This window comes from Pelodiscus sinensis, chromosome 1 (genome assembly GCF_049634645.1).
Source record: "Pelodiscus sinensis isolate JC-2024 chromosome 1, ASM4963464v1, whole genome shotgun sequence".
NCBI lineage: Eukaryota > Metazoa > Chordata > Testudines > Trionychidae > Pelodiscus > Pelodiscus sinensis.
This window is the reverse complement of record NC_134711.1, coordinates 243023001-243046479: the sequence shown is the minus strand read 5'-3', so window position 1 is coordinate 243046479 and position 23479 is coordinate 243023001. Positions and strand designations below refer to the sequence as shown.

The following is a 23479-nucleotide window of genomic DNA, read 5'->3' as shown; positions in this document are numbered from 1 at the left end:
GATTCCTGTAATTGGCAAGAAAAGCTTTGCAGATGACATTTCAGTTTAACTGAGCAAGATGAGTGACTCCTAAACCAACTTCTAATTAGAAGAATAATTCTTTCTTTCTGCACAATAGGTTATCTATATACAAATGAAACAATGAACAAAAACCTCTTCTGTAGTTAGAATTCATAACAAGAAAACTATAGAAACATTAACTCCCCTCCTTTCATTTATTCCAAATAATTTTGAACTGTGAAGTTGAGGTTTTGTTTTTAAAATAAAAATAAAAATGACTGAAACACATTATTACTAGCTGCCCTTCTCTTCTAGGGAGCTCTGCAATAAAGAGATCTTATTACACAGACGCTCCTCTTGTAGAAATCTGTCAGTAGTTTAGGTACAGAAAATAGGCTTTGCTCTCAAAACCTAAGGGAAGAATGACCAAACTAGACTCAGTTGGCACTCTCTTCTATGCTATTAAAAGAAGCCTGCACACTAAGTGGGATACTGAGGCCTATCAAAGTGATTTCAGGAAACAGCAGATGGTCTTTACCTTGTCCAACTTTCATGAGGATCTTCATGGCTTTTGTCTGGCACACCCCTCCCTCCTGGTTATCCAGGCCCTCTAAAGACCCATTTGATGTTGCTGATTAAAAGAAAAACAAAAGAGGATTTCAGGAAATCAGTAGGCAAAGTGATATGAATATGAGTCTCTGAAAACAGGGATTCCTTTAATCTACTGGATTCTGTTCTTGTTGCTCAGGTTGACCTAGGATAAGTTGTGACATGTTGAAAGCCAAAAGAATGAATACATCAGTAAGTAATACATTATATACAAATGCTGGAATGAGTTATCACGTTTCAAATTTACTCAGCCACTTTTTCTTCTATGCACAATTGACTGACTTACTATATGTCCCTAGATGAAATGGCATCACCTTCCAAATAAAGGTAATGGAGTCAGCTGAAAAGAAAGCCATGCCGGGCTCAAAGGAGCAAAGTACTTAATTCGCTCTTTAAAAAATCATCATCATAATCACCATAGTACACCTGCTTTCTCTGACATTTCCTGCTTAAGGAAATGCACACATACAAAAGACAAGCTGAAATTCCACACTGATTGGAAAACAGTATTTTATTTTTTTTAAAAGACATTTTTATTTTTCTTAGGGTTTTAAAAAAATGTTCTACTTTAATACAAACTTTTCAGCTTCTACAAACAAATGGGAGTCTCTCCCATGTTTAAACTGTTCTTTCTTATCTGTGTGCTTGCTTGAACTCCACACGCCCTCTTGCAGTCCACTGCTGGATAGTATGACAATCTGATTTGTGTATGAAGCACAGTTCCGTTTGGGAACTCATGTAAATCAAGTATGAGTCTACATCATTTTACTCTGTCGCTCGTATTAGGAGGAAGAGGAGAAATCTGTTTTCTTCCATGCTAAGTGAATACTATGCTGCGTTGTATTCTTAGAATCACAGCATATTACATCCCTTACTGGCCTCAGCATCATAAGATTACTCCTGACAAAACAACAGTGCAGATGGACCAGATCAATTAACAACAATGCAATATTTAATTGTGGGGTATGATTCTAAATTAAGGTTGCCAGGTGTCCGGTTTTGAATCGGACAGTCCAATATTTGAGGGTTCTGTCCGGGAAACAAATTGAGAAAATACCAGACATATAAAAAGTCTGGTATTTTCTAATTAGATAAGTTTTATTATTATTAGGAGTATCAGTACGTGGTTGCAAACTGCCTCGATGGTAGACATGCTCACGCTGCGTGAGTGTGTCTATCAGCCAGCAGTACACAACTATGCGAGGGGGGCCGGGCTGGGGTGGGATGGAATCAGCTGGCGGAGAGTGGGACTGACCCGGGCGCATGCAGCTCCCGGGGTGCCGCAGCTCCCAGGGTGCCGCCGGGACCACGTGTGGGATGGGCAGCACCCCGGGATCTACGTGCGCCCAAGTCAGTCCTGCTCCCTGCCAGCTGATTCTCTCCCCTCGCTCTCACCCCAGCCAGCCCCACTGCCTCCCCCAATTCTCCCTCCCCCGCCAACCCTGCTTCCTGCCGGCCAGTTCCCTCCCCCTACCTCCTCCTGGCCAGCCCCGCTCCCCTCCTGGCCAGTCCCCTCCACATCTGAGATCAAGTCTGTCCAGTATTTTTTTTTGAAGCCACCTGGTAACCCTATTCTAAATCTACTTCATGTCATGATTTGTATGAGCTTCGTGCCTATCTCCCTTCATCTCCCAACACACACACCCTGATGCCAGATGACCTAGTGCAAAAATATAAATAAATAGCAGATACCAGTTATATTACATGTTGGGATTCCCATGGACTATTAAAATTAAACAGCATTTTTTTTAGTCTTTTCATCTAAGGACCTAATTCAGCAAGGGCCTCACACTGTCCAGCTCTTTGTTTTCAGTTCCCCTTTCCTCTCTTTCAGCTTCCTCTGGGATTTGCTTTCAATATAGCTTATGTGTATTTCCTACTTCCTTTACAGTTTCTTCCCAGCCCATGTCAATATTTATTTCTGTTTTAATCTTTTCCTTAGCTATACAAGTTATAAAACCTTTACACTGAACCTACTTTCTGGGCCTGTGATCCATTAATTTTTCTTCCACTTCTATTCATTTGTGTGTAACTTGTTTTGCCCCCTCTGTGTAAAATTTCCAGTTTGTTACTCCTTCACCCATATTTCCTTTTCCATATGTTTGGGCCCTCCCAGATTTTTGCCCCCTCTACAACTAATCATGTTTACTCTCATCACTGCACAATAACCACAAAGAAAGTTACTGAATATATGTTTGTTTTTCATTTCTAATCTTGTCTTTAAAAGTTTTCATAATAAAATAATAATAATAATAAAACAGCAACCCGCACCACAGTAAGTAATTTAAGATAAAAGCAGTTCTGAAATGTACCATTGCATTGCCAGACTCAGAAAATAATGGAGACATATAGTTTTGGGGTTTTTTTGTTTTGTTTTCCAGAGGGAAAAAAAATCAATACTAAGAACTAGTTCTGGACATAAATCAAATATGTCTTTGCTGAAAGTGTTTTTTATGACCTATTTGCCAATGTACAGGCACAAGGACAGGGAAAAAGTGGTAAATAGAAATATCAAAACTGAGCATCAGATGAGAGTGTAACTAATACACACTGACTTTTTTGTTTGTGGGTTTTTGTTGTTTTTGTTTTTATCTAAGTTCCAGGGATTCGCATCACTTTAAACTCCTCTTTTTTTCAGATTTTAATTGAATAGAGTACAGCCCCTTCTCAATAATGGTGCTCTTTAAAAATATATCTGATTTAATCAAACATATCAGAGACGCCAATAAAATTAGAAGGCCCACAAATCTCAGACTCTCATACAAAGAAAGTACGATGGCAACAGGAATGCAAAACTACTATGCAAAACTACTACAATGCCTGATGTCCATTAAGACAGGCCAACATTACAATGAAGCGGGTGTGTGCTTTAAGAGTTCAAACTGCCTTGTTTGCTTTCTAAAAGAATGCTTTCATCCCTTTGATGCTGGATGAATGAATTTGCAGGAGTTTTCACTTTTTTCACAGTCCTTCAACAGGTTTTCTGAAAGCCAGTGTTACAGTTTAGGGAGAGAACATCATATCCTGTGGAATGAGGAATGGTCAGTGAAATAATATTCCAGTGGCAAAGCAACTTTCCTCCTTAATTAAACTAACAATTAGCAAAGGCTGCTGGAGGAAATTATTTCAAAAAATTTCATTAAGGCTGTCAAGATATCACTTCACATATCCCAGTGTGTGGGGAGGAAAGGACAGTTTAAACACAGTTTTAAGATTCATGAAGATGAAGGACTTTCATTGAGAGAGAAAAATAACATGGAACATCAGAGAAAACAATGTTTCCTGTTGAAAGCTTAGTATGCAGAAGTCAAACAAGGGAACAAGTATAAAATATTCCTGGAGCAATTGCAGCTGTCTTTATATTTGCTCTCTGAGTGAAAATTACACCTACGGTGATCTAAATCTTGTACATAACCCTGTCCCTGGAGTTGTGAGTACAATAATGTTGTATCCTGATTCTAATTTTTTTAAACAATCATTAAAAAGGGGTTTTCTTTGATATTACTTCAGGTAATGATCACAAAAATCACCAAATGAATTACCTATATTTTAAAGTGGAGTTGCTAAACTAAGATTTGTGTGTTTATATAATATTGGACCAAACTCTTAAACCAAAGGTGAGGAACCTTTTTGGGGCTGATGGGTCAGGGACCACTGACTCACAGAAATATCACACAAGTGAGAGGCCAAATAAATAAATAAATAAATAAATAAAAACCCACCTCAGTGACATGGCGCCCAACTGAAGAGAAAGACCCCCACATTCTCCTTGCACACCAGAGTCCTGAGGTTCCCCACCCTGTCTTAAACTCTCCATTCAGTTTATTTTGAAAAAGAATGTGCATTTTCTATTCCTATGCATGATCTGCTTTAGGAGCATTTGCTCCAATTGTCATGCTAAGGAGAAAGTGTAATGGATGTTTAATGCATTAGATTCTACTTCAATGATGACTGTGATGCTCTATGATTGAAGGTGACCATTTGTATCTTTGTTTCCACCACTGTTATATAATTGCACCAAATCTTGTACTCGGTGAATCATGTGAATTCACTGTGAATACTGTGAACACTGAATTGTGTACAGATGTAGTCACCTCATCTCAAAAAAGACATATTAGCAATGGAAAAGGTTCAGAAAAGGGCAACAAAAATGATTAGGGGTTTGGAATGGGTCCCATATGAAGAGAGATTAAAAAGACTAGGACTTTTCATCTCAGAAAAGAGGAAATAAAAGGGGGATATAATAGAGGTTTATAAAATCATGACTGGTATGGAAAAAGTGAATAAAGAAAAGTTATCCACTTGTTCCCAAAACATACTAACTAGGGGTCACCAAATGAAATTAATAGATAGCCAGTTTAAAACAAACAAAAGGAAGTTTTTATTCACACAGCACACAGTCAATTTGTGGAACTCCTTGCCAGAGGATGTTGTGAATACCAGGACTTTAACAGGGTTCAAAAAAGAACTAGATAAATTCATGGAGGTTAGTTTCATCAATACTTATTAGCCAGGATGGGTAGAAATGTTGTTCCTAGCACCTGTCTATCAGAGGCTGGAAATGGATGGCAGGAGAGGGATCACTTGATGATTACCTGTTTCTGTTCACTCTCTCTGGGTTATCTGGCATTGGACATTGTCAGAAGACAGGATACTGGGTTAAATGGACATTTAATCTGACCCAGTATGGCTGTTCTTATGTAAGGTACCAATGGAAAAGTTACAAGCGTTCAAATATGATTATTGGTTAAATCCATGTATCATCAGTTATAAATATTGGTCACGTGTATCCGTATCTCAAATGTGTTTGTTCTTGGGATCATACCCAGAATGTAGGGTTTTTTTCCCTATACTAGCACTTCTGTCTGCAAAACTTAAGTCACTCAGAAGTGTGAAAAAAGCATGCTTGGCCAACCTGAATTACACAGATAGAAGCGCTGTTGTGGATAGTGCCATATCACTGGGAAATGCTCTCCTACCATCATAGCTACCACCCTTTATTGAAGGTGATTTAATTTTTGTCGACAGGAGCAGCTGTACAGGAGATCTTTTAGCAATGCTATTGCATTGCTATACCCAGGGCCACCTGTAGATGGGTTCAGGGCCAGGAACAAACCCCATCCTCTGCCCCATGCCTCTTCCCACCCCTGTTCAACCCCCACCACTGCCCCATGCCTCTTCCCACCTCTGTTCCACCCCCACTCCCTCTTTCCTTCTCCTCTCCCCGTCTCACCTCTTGAGAAACACTAGGAACTGACAGAGTGGAGTGGGCAAGAGACAATTTGTTCCACTTCCTATCACTGCTGATTAGTGCAGGGACAGGTCTAACCCCTGATGCTGGCGCCAGGCTCCCTGTTAATACCCCAGGCCACTCTTGACTCCACACTTCTGCATACGCTGAAGCACGGTGCCCCCCACCCCAAAGTGCCGAGCCTGGGGCAGTTACCCCAAACCATCTTATGGACCTCTGACCAGACACTGCCAGGTCCCCCTTTTTTAACCACACTTTCTGGTCAAAAAACTGGAACCAAGCAATACCAGGCAGGAGATAGAAAGGACTCCTGAGACATCTCCATTTTCCCTCATTTCTGCTCCAATTCTCTGTCTGGACTGTGGATTTACAATTAAAACAGAGTATTCTGAACTATGGATGGAGAATCTTCCAATCTTCTGGAAGTTACTAGAGAGACTTTTATAAGCAAGCAGTTAATTCCATCACTGGTATGATCCTGATCTACGAACACTGCAAATCATTTGAATGTATTTGATTTCTTAACCTTCAATAACTCTCTTCTTTTCTTTTGTTCAGAACATCTTAGTATCCTAATGATCAGCTGACAGGGTGATATTTGCATAGGATCTGAAATACATATTAACCTCGGGCGCAAGCGTCTGATCCCTTGGGATTGGCAGAAGCTCATATACGGTGAACTGAGTTTTCAATAACCTCTCAGTATATTAGACCTGTCTGAATGGGAGGCAAGGGCTAGAATTCCTAAAGAGAACTGCGTTTGGCTTCTGATCAACTATGGTCATGTTGTAGAACAGGGCTACTCAACTTTGGAAGCCAAGAGGGCCACAGTGATACTCCTAGCACATGCCAAGGACCATAACTTAAGTGTGGTTGCATATACATGCAAATATATATGCAAATAGCTTCTTTCACACTGATGGGCATGAATACAAAAATTAAGGCAAGACTATACAACGCATAGGCCCATTTAAGTCAGTTCTGCTGATATTAATAAAATGCAATATTTACCTGATTTTTACCGATATGACAGCACTTTTAATGTGCAATGACAGTCCAGGAATTTAACCACTAAAACGCATATCAACAGAAGACCAATGTATTGACTACTTTTTTATTTGGACTCCAACCCGTGGGCTGCGTATTGAGCCCGCGTAAACCCAAACAACACCGTGGGCTGCAAACAAATGGGCTGTGGGCTACATGTTGAGTAGACCTGCTGTAGAAATTCCTTTGATAATGCTTTGGTGAAACTAATTATAGAACAAGCCACCAGTTTGGGGAGATAAGAACATAAGAATGGCCATACTGGGTCAGACCAAAGGTCAATGAAGTCCAGTACTCTGTCTGCCGACTGTGGCCAATGCCAGATGTCCCAGAGAGAGTGAATTGAACAGGTAATGATCAAGCGATCTCTCCTGCCATCCATCTCCACCCTCTGACAAACAGAGGCTAGGGACACCATTCCTTACCCATATTGGCTAATAGCCATTTATGGACTTAACCTCCATGAAATTATCTAGTTCTCTTTTAAACTTTGTTATAATCCTAGCCTTCACAACCTCCTCAGACAAGGAGTTCCACAGACTGACTATGCGCTGTGTGAAGAAGAACTTCCTTTTATTTGTTTTAAACCTGCTGCCCATTAGTTTCATTTGGTGGACCCTAGTTCTTATATTATGGGAATAAGTAAATAACTTTTACTTATTCACTTTCTCCACCCCTCATGATTTTATATTCCTCTATCATATCCCCCCTTACTCTCCTCTTTTCCAAGATGAAAAGTCCCAGTCTCTTTAATCTCTCCTCATATGGGACCCGTTCCAAACCCCTAATCATTTTAGTTGCCCTTCTCTGAATCTTTTCTAAAGCCATTATGTCTTTTTTGAGATGAGGAGACCACATCTGTATGCAGTATTCAAGATGTGGGCGTACATGGATTTATATAAGGCAATAAGATAGTCTCCATCTTTATTCTCTATCCCTTTTTGATTCCTAACATCCTGTTGCTTTTTTGACTGCCACTGCACACTACGTGGATGTCTTCAGAGAACTATCCACGATGACTCCAAGATCTCTTTCCTGATTAGTTGTAACTATATTAGCTTCCATCATATTATATGTATAGCTGGGGTTATTTTTCCCATGTGCATTACTTTACATTTATCCACATTAAACTTCATTTGCCATTTTGTCGCCCAGTCACTGAGTTCGGTGAGATTGTCTGCCCATTTTCTTGCAATCTGTGCTCAATGTGGCATTCTCAGGGTGGTCTACCTGATCACATTGACATCATCAGAAAAACTATATAACCCTGCAAACACTGACATACTTAAACAAAGTTGCTCCCAAGTGTGTTTTCAGGATTGGGCCATAGTTCCATTATATCATCAGCATCTTTTAGTAAACTGAAAATAAGCAAGAATGATACTAAGCATAGAGGGAGCTTGGCAATGCAAATCTCTGTCACACTCACACACTGTGTGTGTCTCTGTCACTCCCACAAACACACACTGTCCTAAGACAACACGTACATGGGGAATTAGTCCTACTTTTACTGCTTGCAAAGTGGGTTGTTTTTAGTTTTTAGTTGCTGCAGGTGCATCCTGAGCTTCTGAAGTCCAAACATATTCCACTGAAGTCTACGGTAAAACTTCTGTTGACCAAAGACAGAAGCAGAATGAAGCAGTCAGTCAGCAAGAGCCTATAGCCAAGTTTTAAACAAACAAACAAAAAATGCTTAGAATCTTTAGGAATCCCACCTGTTCCTATCCAAAGTTTAAGGATAACATGTTTTCAACAATAAACTGAAATTGATGTTTGATCACTATACTAGAGACCTGTGTCACATTACTTGAATTTCATAAGAGTTGTCAGAGGGCAAGGAATGCAAGGTTGGGCTCAAAGTGAAGCTGATTTGCAGATTTGTGTCACTGGATTTTTAAGATGTGGCAGTTAAAGAGACTTGACTAATTCTTGCTTTTGGGAAATGAATGTGTCTATTTCAGTCACTGTAAAATACATTCTCAGTATATCCCCGTCTGATTTGCCATGGGAGGTGATTATTATTATTCAGACCAAAGCATACAGTTCTAGTGCTGCCTTCTGTGGTTTAAAATACATAAAAAGACACTGGAAGTCATAAATCAGTGTTTGATCTTTCATATTTATTTGCTTTTAAAACTTCACAATCCCTGTTTATTGTGTGAAATGCATTAGCTGTAAATGCAGAGGCAGAGAATCAGTGAGTGAAACAGAAATCAGCAGACAAGAATAGTTCCTGGCTATGATTTTTATACAGTCCCCATGGAGAGGAAGTAATATTACATTTTAATATGTCTTCATTTGATTGTTATTACTCGGCCTCCCAGGAGGCTAAGCTGCTCCATGGATCTTGGCTGTTTTCAACCTATGAGGTTGGTGACTTTGCTCTAATCAGATGGAAAATTAAGCTTCTGGATTTGTGCCTGTATATAGCTTTTCATTCACAAAGAGATTAGAAATGAAGGCAAAGTCACAAAAATCAAGGCTCACTCATTTTTAAAGATACACAGTACAAAATTAAAAATGCCATCACCATTTCTTCAAGGAAAATGTTACTACAACAAAGTCTTGAGCTTCACATCTGTCACAATTACCTTTGATTCTGTCAGTTAAAAATACTTGTCTGCTTTCTCAGTGAGAAAATAGGCAACATTCATGACATGTCCCTTAGCCTAACACAAATTTGCAACCAATGTAATCCAAGGTTGGATTGTGACATGGATTACACACCCCCACAGCGGGAAGTAAAATCACACCCATTCCCAACATGCCCACGCCTCCGGCTCAGACCTTGCGTCTGGGCATGCAGAGATGAGCAAGTGCTTGCTGCTGACTGACTACTTCTTCCCTTTGAGAAGTTGGGCGGGGAAGCAAGTGGAGCCTCTACTATGCGAACCAGCACAACTACATCATTGCAGAGGCAGAAGTTACTGTAATTTGCTGCTGGTGTAGGCCACAGTAAAGGCAAAGCAGGGAAGGAATTGAGACTCAGAAGGGTCTAATGAGGCACAATGCCTCCCAAGGCATACCCCTGAGGTAGTGAGCTCTATGTACCATCTCTTGCTCAGAATTGAACCTTAAGTCACTATCTAGGCCTTTGAAATTTCTTACAATTAAGAGTCAAATAAAATCAACATACATTTATTATCAGCTTTCGTCCTATGCTCCTCTTGAAAACGGAAAAAGAAACAGAAAAACCTAAGAGCAGCAATAAAACATAAATCCAGCAGTAGCTTCAACAGTAATAAAAAGTTATTCTGACTACTAGGGACGTAAAATCCTGTTTAATTAGTTAACCAGTTAAATGTTAAGTTTAACCAGTTAACTTATTAAACGGGGTGGGTGGGCTGTTCCAGCCCTTTGAGGAGCTCCCAGTTCCTAGCACAGGTAGGCTGGGAGCTGTCAGCCCTGCACCAGGGTCCAGTAGAGCTGGAGCAGCCCTCCGTTCACAGCAGGCCGAGGGCGGGGGACTGCTCCCTGGCTTCCAGTTAACCGTTACCTGGTAAGCATCCCCGTTAAGGGCGATGCTTAAAGAGTAACCAGTTAACTGGATACCCATTAACATCCCCACTAATTACAATGGTATACCTGATTGAATATGAGCTCACAAGATCACTATGTACATTTTTTAAAATAAAAGAGCATTCCTTTGCTACAGAATCTTGTATATATGCTCTAGCTGCTTTCATCTACTTTTAGTCTTTTCAAAGACTTTCTCAGTAAAACACCAAATAAATAATTCTTTCCCATAAATTATCTACATTTACGAGACCAGTTTAAGAACACCAAGAACCACATTCCAAAAAAGCACAACTCAAAAAGGTTGTTTCTAGAACAGCCGGGGTGATGGACTAGGCAGCTGCAGAGATATAAAGGGAGTTTTAATTAAATGAATTATATTTGCCTTTTTCATCCAGCAGCAATGCCAGATCTTCATGAGTCTGGAATAGCTAGAGAAACTCATTCAGATCTGTTAACCGAAGAATGAGTAAGTCATCATGTACTCCGCCTGGTGGGCTAAAAGAAATTTTGCAGGGGGAATAAAATTTTGCTATTAAAACACATTTTAAAAAATATACTGAATTGTGGCTTCTTTAGAAAAGAATCAGCTTCCATACTGTATCCATAAAAGGTCCCAAAATTAGGCCCTGACACTGGAAATACACACCCCACTCATAATTTTAAACATGTGAGCAGCCCCACTTAGTCAAAATAGCATACGTGTGTCTACCTGCCAGCTGGGGAATAAATCATTAGGCTAATTTTGACACCTTTATTCACATTCAGTAGTGCCTTAAGTAGGTGAATAATGCCACTTATTCCAATGGGATATAGTATTATATAACCTGAGCAAGGGTGGCAGACTTGGGTCCTTTATTATTAATTATTACTACTATTAAACTTAAGTCTTTCCTTTTAAGGGAAGGAAAGGGCGTTTAGCAAGGTTCCAATGCCATTTGTTAGCTCTACATTTATTTGCTTCCAAACCTGTCAGTTTTGAGGAGAAAGGCAGCAGCATTTTTATCTCCAGATGAGTGGATTCCATGGGTAAAGTGTGGTAAACAGAAAATTCTGCCATAATTATCCCATGTGATCCAGAACTACATCTTGATTTAACGGGCAGTCGTCTCAGGGGCCACATTTGTCTTTGTAAAACACAGGCTCTGCCTGTCATTGTCCATTGCAATGCAATCGAGAATGGTAAGGCTACAAGTACCTACCCATGCTCAAGCCAAAATATGTGTTCTTTCCCATGAAGTTCAACAAACAGTGATGTCAGTAATGGATGACCTTGGTCACATTTAAATTAACAGCAAAACCGCCACTGACTACATCTGAAGCAGGATCAGGCCTAAATTGCTCCCCTTCCTATTAATGGAGATTGGACCAATGCATGGGGTGATATGGAGTAATTAGCTTGTGCCCTCCATAATCACTACTTCTTCCTTGCCATCAAACCATATGATTGTTTCACTGTTTTCAAGTGTCTTAGAGTTGTAAAGGTTCAGAGCCAATTACAGAAAACAACCGTCAAGGCTTTCTTGCTAAAAATATTTTACTTCTAAGATCTTTCATTAGAGTTACATTTTTTCCAACATTAGTTCTGTTAAATGGTTCTCATGAAAAATATTTTAGGAAATGTATTTTTGACATAGACTTGCAGAGCAGGATCACTATCACAAACAGGTGCCTATAGTTTACATAAAGAAATGATGTGTATGTGAGTGGTGAATATAACTATATAGCAAGCCTGCTAATTAAAATATATTCACTTTATAACTTTTTCCAAAGCGGATTACTGGATTGCTAACATCACCAGACAGGAACAGATATTTTACAGAGTTTGTAAAACAGCCGCTGGCAAAAGCCTCACATGGGTAGAAAGAAACCTCCCTACTGCCACAATGTGCTTTGCTTAACAGTTCAGCTGAACAGAACTAATAGAATTAGTTAGCATTCGGGTTACACTGATTGTCCCTAATGACAAATAGCCTGGCTAGAAACAAGACCCTGCGTTTCAATATTATTCAGGAAAATACTTTCTGTAGCACAGAAACTCAATAGCTTCCTTTAGAAATCTGCATCTGCCTTTAAATTCTCTGTTTTTTATGAGTTGAAGCCCTTGATGAGAAAAGGTTATAGTAAAATGTTTATATTAAAAACAAAATAAAAAGCCCACTCCTGCTCATTCTACTGTCACTAATTGCATGCAATGATATTAATGACCCAGTAATTGCTATACGAGTGGCAGTGAAGTGGAAAACATCATTTTGAGGCAGAGTTCATCTCTAGGTGGTAGGACTTCACCAGTGACTGAGTTAATGCCTAGTGACAGTTTAGAATATAACACTACAGATGAGAAAATGTGCCACTCTCATGCTTATAATAGTTTAGATGGACATGACGTTATTTGCTTTGACCGCGTAGAGTCCAGCAGTAACCCCAATAAAGTGCCACAGTCAGAGTTTGCCCTACAGATGAACCTCATTCCTTTCAGGGGAGACGCTCTATACTATAACAATCTAGAGCAATTTTCCACATGTTTGCTTCAATAAAAGAATACCTTCATCTCCTGCTTTTACATCCAGCACAACAAAAGCCCGCTTTATTGCAAAACACAAAAAGCTATTTACATCATCTAACTATCCTTCAGCAACACACAGCTTGGCACCTGAGTATTCAGATCAATTATGATACTATTGAATGCACTTTTTGCAAAGCTAATCAGAAGTTAAATGCTGTTGTGATTATTGTATGTATGTGTCTGTATCTAGAACTATAAATGATAATCCCAGAGATCAGGGCCCAAGTTTTCAAACTTGGGTGCAGTACTTAAATCAAACTAGCCTGATCTTCAAAGGTGCGGAGTGTCTGTTATTCCCATTAACTTCAGCAGGAACTGTGGAGATCAGACCCACTTTTACTTAGGCTACAGACTATGTTTACGCTATAGACTTTGCAATGTGGCACAGCTGTATCACTACAGCTGCACTGTGGTAAGACATCCCGTGTAGCCGCTCTATGCCAACAGGAGAGAGTTCTCCCACCATCGTAATTAAACCATCCCCAATGTGTGGCAGTAGCTATGTTGATGGAAGAGCATCTTCCACAGATATAGTGCTGTTCACACCAGGGCTTTCGGTACAACTTAAGTCTCTAGGGGGGTGTTTTTAATTCCTTTTCGACTTGCATGCCAGGACCTGAGTTCAGAGCTCTGTATGGTCTCTGCAACAGTTAAAACATCATAAGCATAATAAAGATGAATATTTTCCTGCACTTTAATTGCTTATGGTGTCATTAACTAGTGCATCAAAAACAGATAATGCTATCAGAAGTTAGAGCTCTAACCAAGTTTTTAAAATAGGTTTTGCTACAAAGATTCCTGTGTAATTTCCATGAACACTGTGACCAAGGAACTTAACCACTGCAAAGAACCACTGTTATAGACTACCTAAAGCCAAATCCAACTTGTCTTACATTAGTATTTGGACTGAAAATAGCAACTAAGGTGTGGTCGTAGTTTACAGAAGAGCTGATCAGAAATCAAAACGTTGATAATTTTTTCATCAAAATTTCCAATGTTGACTAAAACTAGAGATGGAATTTTACAAAAAAATGTCACCTCAAATTTCACCCAGCTACTATATGATGTAGTTTGTCTAGTGCAGTTCTCAGATAAAAAATTATCCAAAGAAACCATATCTGGGGAAAATGCATTTCTGATCCCAGGCTGGGCAGGACTTGGGTAAGGAGGAAAATGATTTTTTTGAATATTATATATAATTTATTTTATTGTTTGGATATATAAAAACTTCAATAGATGCCTATGCAATTCTCAGGACTCCTGTACTATTCATTAGAAATAGATCCTATGAAATATGTAATGCACAATATTATGTAATAGCACAATATAAATGACCACTGGTCCCACACAGAATAAATGAATGTAAGTGTATTTCTTGTTTTAGGTTAATAAATATATTGGATCTTAATTAAGGGACCTACTCTTTAAACTTGCGATACAAGTTAAGTCTCATTGATTTTAGTGATAGGTACTCATATCCAGCAGCACAAGAATAGGCTCTAAGGCCCTGATCCTTCAAAGACTTGCACCTATGCTTGATTTTATACTTGAGCAATCTGACCGAAATCAGGAGAATGGCTCATGAGCCTAAAGATAATCATGTACATAAGTCTTGGCAGGATCTGGTCCTAAGTTATTTTTAAAAGCATTTCAATTCTCCCTTAACGCTGATCTACACGATGAATAAATAAAGGCTCCTTAGCAAGGAAATTGTTTTCCTCTGTGCGTACACTACATCTCCAGCATTGTTAAATCATTCATAAAGCTAAGTGAACTAAAAAAAAATGCTATAAATAAATAGTGGTTGAAAATACTAAACTGTATCCTGTGAAATATTAAAAGCATTTTCATTTTGAGCAATTCTTAAATAATTCTTTCTTCCCTTCTAAGCAATCATTCTTCATTTCCTGTCTGCTTATATATCCACTTTGCATATAATTTTTTTCCTCACCGGCTCCCATCCTATTAACAATCAGAGCAATCTTGTTCTTTCATTTGCTGCCCTTGGGAACAGAGAAGTGGTACTTACAGATTTCCTGCTGTAGTACCTCTGTCTAGTTTTAAATGAGATAAACTGTCAGTAGGTAATGGCACTGAATATGAACAAAGACCATCAATCTAAAATAGTCTTATTCTCTTACAAACCTTGTGTGGTCTGGAACAAAAATCCCACTGGACCATGACTCCATTAGTCCAGCAGGTCTTAGACTCTGTTAGGAATTTGAAACTGTACAGACACTGGGTTTTTTTCTCTCTCCAATAATATTATTTGTATGAATTGTATTTATATTTAATTTAACAAGACTTAAGTGGTGTTGCTGATATATCCCTTAAAACATTCTCAACAAACTCAAAGGCTGACCTTTAGATATCATTTTACACTAAGAAGAGTTGGAGGTAATTCATTTAATTGTCTGAGGAAGAGGAGAAATAGGACAAGGAAGGAAGAGAGAATGTACATGTATAGCCAGAGTCAAGGTGGCTTTTAAACCATGGGCTTTCCCTCCTGGAAACAATACAAATTACATTAGAGCGCTACAAATGTACGCTCTGCAGTAAAATTACAATTGCTTTTGTGTAATGGGAAAAGGAGTGAAAGTCTATAGCAGTAGTTCTCAACCTATTTACCTTGGTGGGCTGCATCCACTACTACCTTTATGGCTCTGAGGATGTCACATGGGTCACAGCTCTGGGCTGATTGTGTCACAAAGATAGAGAACCACCACTCCGTAGGGTTTTTTTTTTTTTTTTTTTTTTTTTTTTACAGCTTTGTGCCTTTTAATCTCAAAACATTTTAATGACGGCACCTTTGCACTGGTTGCTTTTGGGTAGCTGAAAATGCTCTTGTGAGCTGTTTGGCAGGTTCCAAGTACTGCAAACTAAGAACACTGTGTAAAAGGCATTGGATTCTTCAGACTAGCAGAAGATTAAAAAATGTTTTGTCAGGAAAAAAAAATCAAATGTTCTTGTAAATCTGATCGGTCACTCTAAAAGATTTACTCCTTCCAAGCAGGCCATATTTCAGGGCGCAATCTGTAGAGTCATTTAATGACAGTTACTGCCTTTTAATTGTAATAGTATGACAAACTGATGGTATAAAAGTTTTATTAAAAATCCACTTAATGCTTAAGATCCAGAATAAATGTTTTAGCTCTTAAAAAACACCCTGCTATTAAAAGAATTCTCTGAGTGTTAGTACTACTAGCCAGTCCAACCTTTTAGATCAGTGAGGGAGTCACGATTTTTTTTACAATTTAAGCCAGCGGCCAATTACATAAATGGGTCACTTGAAGAAGCTGACAAAAAACGCTTAAGAAAAACTGCATATTCCATTTTGCTACTGTCAAAGCAAATGATCATCTAATGGAAAGCTGAGCTAAAGAGGTCAGAGTCAGACGATCGGATTCAGTGGAACTTTTCCTAGGGGCATTCTGTAGCCACCTCTTGGGTCCAAGCATTCTCTCTTGAGGAATAAAACTTATTTTTCAAATTTCTAAAATGCAATGATTACATTGAACATGGCTGTTTAGTGCTTCATATTCAGCTTCTTGAAGACTTTGGACCAGATCACTCCCTTTGCTTTATGCCACAGAATGGAGGAGGTACACAGAAAATGTGCTCTGCTTGCCACAATTCTACTATATAGGTGGTGGTGATTTGAGCAAAAATAACATTGTCTCTTCCTTCAACTCCATGGAATCCCCTCCAAGCCAAATTAGTGCATTTGTGGCTCTGCACTTTCTGGGGCTAAACGAAGAGTAAAGTTACTGTATAAAAATCACAGTTCTCCTGGAGTCAGTGAGATTTTTGTCATTGACTTCAATGGGGCCAGGACTTCCCCAGGTTTAGGCATCAATCCATCTAAAATCATAACAACTTCCATAACTACAATGATTTTACATTTTATTTTATGTAATCTTGATCCACCTTAAAAAAATCTTCCTTTCCTCTTAGGGAAGGTTATTCCTTCCAGAGAGGTTCTGGGCCTCTGCATGAAGACCCAGGCTTTTGTGGATATCTGAGTATCACAGAGCTTATTATGAAATACAAGGGATAGAGAGTCATACCTCCTGCCCACACAGTGGTTTAGTGGAATGAATGGATGAGATGGTTTACCAGAAACTCCACAGGCTGAAATCTGTACAGTTTTCTACCTATCTTTGTCCTTCCCATGTATGCTTACACTGGAGGCATGATTTAGTTTCATGCATTTAATTATAGATTTCCTTAGGGAGTTATGTTATGCTCGTTAAATAGCTGTATATTTTAGGGTAATCTTATGTGAATGCATCTCAGATCTCAACTACATTTGACCTCATCCAGCTCTACTGGAAAGAAATCAGATAATACAGCAAAAGCATAAATAGATCAATTACAGCAGAACCTCAGAGTTTGAAACACTTTGGGAATGGAGGTTGTTAGTAACTCTGAAATGTTCATATCTCTGAACAAAACATTATGGTTGTTCTTTCAAAATTTTACAACTCAACATTGATTTAATACAACGTTGAAACTTTACTATACAGAAGAAACTTTGAAACTTTACTATGCAAAAGAAAAATACAGCTTTCCCTTTTCTTAGCAGTTTATGTTTAACACAATAATGTACTGTATTTGCTTCTCTCTCTCTTTCTCTCCTGCTGACTACGTACTTCTAGTTTCAACTGAGGTGTGTTGACTGGTCAGTTGATAACTCTGGTGCTTATAACTCTGAGATTATACTGTAATTTCCAAGGAATCAAAAACTGATGATAGCAAGCTCCAGAAAAGTAAAAACATTATTCCATTGCAGTTTATTCATTTTCACAATAGTATGCAACATCATCTTTCCAATACTGCCATTAGCAGCATTAACTCTTCAAATCAGATTCTGATGCTCTTACTTACACTGAATAGTAGTACATCACTTTACCAACAGTCCCACAGCAATGCAATGGATTCATTGCAGACTAATGTACAACTGAATGCGAGAATGGCTAGCTTTCAATATGCTTTCTTTTCTAATGCATTTTAAAGTATATTTTTGTTAGTGAAATCATTTTTTACATGTAATTACTTAATGGAGAAAAACTATTTCCCTACCTTTATACAAGACTTGTCTACATGGTACTTTAGTTCAAACCAGTGTGCACTAGTGTGTTGCAAACTAACTGACCTGTATGGATCCTAACAGCATGCACTAGAAATTTCCTAGTGCACACAAATGTAGTCAAATTTCAAACAGCATTACATTAACCCATACTAGAGATTTTTTTGTGTTATTAGCAAGGCCTTCACTGGCCCTGACATACTAGGGTGCATCAGTATTTACACCTCTTTGGTGCAGACTAAAACATCGTGTGGACAAGTCTATAGTCACACTTTTGGGGGGATTTGGGGTATGAAGATCTCTCTTATATTTCCATCATCAAAATGTTTACGTGACATGGGAAAACATTACCTTAACCTCAGCTTTCCCTTATGGCATACAGTACAATGGTGTTTCTCTGGTCACTTCACTATTAGCAGTGCCATCATCATCATGGTTGGGATACTATTCTTTGGAACCTTTAAATTCTTTGGATCAAGCCACAGTCAATTCTCATAAACTTCCCTCCCAACATGATGATTCCCATGATTCATCAGCATTCTTAATCAGATGGGAACATACTGTCAAAAATGGAATGCAAAAACCACACAGAATGGGAAATGTTACAACAAAATATTTGTGTCTCTCTTGCAACAGATAACTCGATGCATTCTTCCAGGGGAACTGACATCTGTTAAACTGAATATATATATATATATAAAAAAAAAAAATCTGGATTTTATGCAAATGACTGCATGTCCTAATTTGCATAGATGATAAATATGCATTATATCATTTACATATCTGGCAGCAAATATCTTGATTACCAGAGCCTACTTCTGACAGAGCTATATTAGGGAACTAGCTTTACAGAGCTGGAAATTGCTGTGCTCTTTACTGGCTATAGCATATCTCTGGGCAGCTGTTTCTGACTTTGAGTCTCTTTAAATTTAAGTTTTCTGGAGAACCTCTTGAACTGAGTGATTTACTACACATTTTACATATAGTGAAATTACCAAAAGCAGTGCATATGAATACTATGTAATAGGGAAGTAGGTCTTCACATTATTTTTACAATTTGTTTTCCTTTAACACTCAATTTCACATTTTGTGTGTGTGTTTTTAAACAATCTATGTTCATTACAAAAGAAAAAATATCAAAAGCATTCTCAGCTTTTTTTCAGGGGCTCAGTTTCCAAAGAAAAAAGAAAAAATGGAAAGAACCAATATCTGCCAATGACCAAACTATCTGTAACTGCAGGAAATTGACTTTCTAGAGTTTACCCAACTCCTACCAGTAGATGATCTCTGCTCAGCTCTCCAGTGAAAGATGGAATGCCCATAAGGCTATGAATGAGACACATTGACCATTACATCAGAGGGCTGTATTCTTAGCTGGTGTAAATTTAGCATAGCACCTCTGAAGTCAATTGCCATTTTACATTCACTGAGGATCTAGGTCCTAATCTTTAATAAGATTTGACTGAGGCTAGATTTGGATACTTTTACTCAGAATAGGTAGAATATAATCTTGCAAAAAGCCCCACTGACTTCTAAGGGACTCTTCAAATTGCAAGTTACCATATGAACAGAGACATAGCTATCTGCTGTAGCTTAATAAGTACCCAAAGCTATTATGAGATGCTCCTTACAGGCATAATTGTACAATCTATAGTGACTGAAAACAAGCTGGAAAAAGAGAGAGAGGCTCTACAAATGCAGCAGGGATGTTGTTAAAAACAAGCTGCCCAGAAAAATTTTTCAAAGAAAATAAATACAAACCTAGTCAACTTCTTCTCATGTGTATACAATATACATATATAAAAAAGAAAAAGAATAAACAAATGTCGACATGTACTTACAAATTATGTAATAATCTTTGTTCCTCTGAAATTCCAGACCCCAGAGATTAGGGCTGAACTCTTGAAACTTGATGGTAAATTTAACATCTTGATCTGGCTTAGCACAGTTGAGTAGAGGCGTGTTTTCCATTTTAATAGTACAGCTATCTGCTTGGTCCTTATCTACCATGTAGACCTTATAATACTCATACTGGCCAACAGTTTTAGAGTCCACCTTTGGGCATATAATATCCAGTTTGTCTCCTATTTGTGGATATAGTACCAGTCCTTGTCCAGGAAGGAATCTAAAAGAACCAGGAGAAAAGGGGAAATGTGAGACATTTGATAAAAGACTAATGCATACAAATGGCATGTAAAATGGGTGGACAGGAAGAATATAGTTTCCAAGCCATACATGATACAACTGAACAAAGCAGCTGTTGATAGTTCGTGCCTGACAATTCAAAAGCAACAAAATTTGAGCAAGAGAATGTCTTATAAGCACTGTCCCACTTTTGGGGACTTCAAAAGACTTTGTGTCCCACTCAAGCACAAGAATTATCAAAGCTTCCTTGAACTCAACTCCATCAGCCAGTGCCAGAAGGGCAGGATCATGCATTGTTTCTCCTCCCTGTTTTAGATCGCTATTATCTCTAGTTTTCACACTACTTTGAACTTATTTTTGCTTGGTTCCTGTACGGGAGACAAAGAAGTGAGGAATTTGTTGCACCTTCGGTGCCAGGGCAGAGTATGATCTAGAATGTACTAGCATATCACTACCTATTATTTGTACAGTATAGCACTTAGAGGGGACCCAGACATGGACTAGGACACCAATAACAACTTCTGTTAGATTCTAAGGGGTATGTCTATACTGCCACCCTAGTTGGAACTAGAGTGGCTAATGTAGTCATTTGAACTTGCAAATGAAGCCCGGGATTAAAATATCCCGGGCTTTATTTGCATGTTCCCAGGTGCCGCCATTTTTAAATCCCCCGTAGTTCGAACTACCTGCCCGCGGCTACACGCGGCAGTTTAAAGTTAATCCGAACTAAATCCTTAGTTCAGATTAACTGTTAAACCTCATTCCACGAGGAGTAACAGTTAATCCAAACTAAGGACTTAGTTTGGATTAACTTTAAACTGCCGCGTGTAGCCGCGGGCAGGTAGTTCGAACTACAGGGAATTTAAAAATGGCGGCACCCAGGAACATGCAAATAAAGCCCGGGATATTTTAATCCCGGGCTTCATTTGCAAGTTCAAATGACTACATTAGCCACCCTAGTTCCAACTAGGGTGGCAGTGTAGACAAACCCTAAAGTACTACAGGACTTCTTGGTGTTTTTGCAAATGCAGACTAACCTGGTTACCCATTTTGACTCCATGTGCAAGATGCTGTACAAACAGAGCAAAAAGACATTCTTTGCTCCAAAGAGCTTACCTCTTACTGCCAATGTATAATAATGTGACCAGCTTCACTATAATGATATCATCTTCACCTTTTTGCTGCCCAATCTTGAGAACATGGTTATGGTCTTTGTAACTTCCCCAGGGTTTTATGTCTCGTATTGCAATCCAAAGGTACTCTATTTCTCAAGCATTCCCTTTAAAAACTTGCTGACACAGATTTCATAATTTTTCGGAAATCACAAGTGTGCAAGCATTTTGTTTTCGTCCTGCTATTATATGTTTGCTGTTGAAGTTAATTAACAGGCAAGCTTTATCAAGAACATGTTGAGTTACTTATCATAATTAGTCACTCATCGATCAAACAACAGGACATATTTTAAATTGTGCCTTAACAGAAATGTTTTACAAACCCATAAAGGAAAACTAAAAATAATTAATTGAAATATTGATTCAGCCACAAAACGAAGAGCCCTATTCTCGCAAAGACAAAAGCTACTGCATTTTTCTGTTCATGTTTTTTCTTAAGACGTATTTGTTCCAATGAATGCCTCAAAGCAAGTCTTTACAGCTGAAACTACTGATACAATATCCCCTAATGCCTACAGCTGAAAGCCTCTCTCTTCCCTTTTTCTCCTGCCTACCAGCCATATTGCCGCAAAGATCTTCCTTAATGGAAAATTGCTCTGAAAAACTGAAACAATGGCTTCCTAATGATCATCCTTTTTCAAGTGCTAAAACTAAACAACACACTTAGTAAACCCAGTTCATTCGTAGGCCTTCATACTGCAGGCTCATTAAAACATTAGAGACAAAGAACAAAGCTGTAAGTTTACAGTACCCCCATCCTAAAGGAGTCCACCAGAGTTAAAGCATTAATAATAGATCAGAAGTTGCTAACTCAAAGACAGCAATGAGGCGCCCCAACTTCCAGGTCTGTAAACTGCTTGTGAGTTTAGGATTTATGATTTGTATTACTGAATAAAACTGTCTCACTCACAAAGATTTTGAAAGAATTATATTTGTTGTAAAGCAGCACATAGTAAGAGAAAGGCAATTGTACTTACAAATGCATTAAAAAAACCAAGACTGTTATGGCAAGAAGAGTGCATGTTGCTGTAATTCATTGGGTCCCTCTCTTGTGCTAGTTAATTTCAGTGTTGCTAATATTGGGCATAGCTAGGCCTACTGGAGTCAGGCCTACCTTAGGGCCAGCGTGATGCTGTAACGTACAGCCTCCAAGAGCTCAGAACAGGTAGGAGGAATGCAATATATACTCTCTCCATGGCAGAGATGGCCAGAACGGAGAAGCTCCACACTTGCTTTTTCATCCCGGTCACCTTTGGAGAGGGCAGCATCTATAGGGGTACTAGCAGGGAATGGCCAATCCTTCACAAGGAGCATAAAGAGGGTTGGGCTAGGACAGAACTTACTCTACCTCTCTCCAATACACATACAATCTTGGGGCAGACTGAACATTACATGTGCTCTTCTCCTCTCCTCCTCCTCCTAGGGTTGCCAGATGGTTGAAACAAATATACCGAACACCCCCCCCCCCAAAAAAAAACACGGTGAAAAAAATCTGTTGAAGGGAAAAAAAAGGGAGGGGGAGACCAAAGTTGTTGAGCTGGGAGGGGGAAAAAAAGGGACTTCAAGGACTTACTAAGCCAAAAAAAATAAAATAAAATAAAACAGCATTAAAACAGCATGTCCCCTTTAAGAGTGAGTGCAGGGATAGGAACTGGGGAGCAGATGAGCACTAAGACCCAGGGAAAGCATTGCTTCCCCTAGGTCTTTTAGCCGGCAGCCATTTTGTGCCGGCAGCCTTGGGGAACCAGGTAAGCATGGGGGCTGGGGTCAGGGAGCTGGGGGGGTTGGGGGGGAGAGGAGGGAGGCCGGGCGCTGAATGTTTGTAGGATTGCCAGGTGCCCGGCATTTTCGCCTCCTGGCCGGGGAAAAATTCAGAAAATACCGGACATTTCAGGTGTCCGGTATTCTCTTGAATTTATTTACCGTGCAGGAGATGAAAATACCAGACTATCCGGGTGAATACTGGACACCTGGCAACCCTACCGCCTCCCCTCTCTCACCCCAAGGTGCCAGAACAAAAACTAGCTGCTGTTTGGTACCAGACCTGCAAGCATTTACTCATGTATTTCCATTGCAGATAATTG

General features: G+C 39.1%; 1 protein-coding gene across 1 annotated transcript in view; it reads right to left on the bottom strand.

The window, feature by feature from the left end:
- EFNB2 (ephrin B2) overlaps positions 1-23479 on the bottom strand; it is a 52330-nt gene that overhangs the window by 5656 nt on the left and 23195 nt on the right. Inside the window, exons 2-3 of the mRNA XM_006115561.4 lie at positions 19920-20203; positions 539-631 (exon numbers count right to left, since the gene is read on the bottom strand). Of these exons, the coding sequence (XP_006115623.1) occupies positions 539-631; positions 19920-20203 (377 nt within the window). The remainder of the gene's footprint in view (positions 1-538; positions 632-19919; positions 20204-23479) is intronic.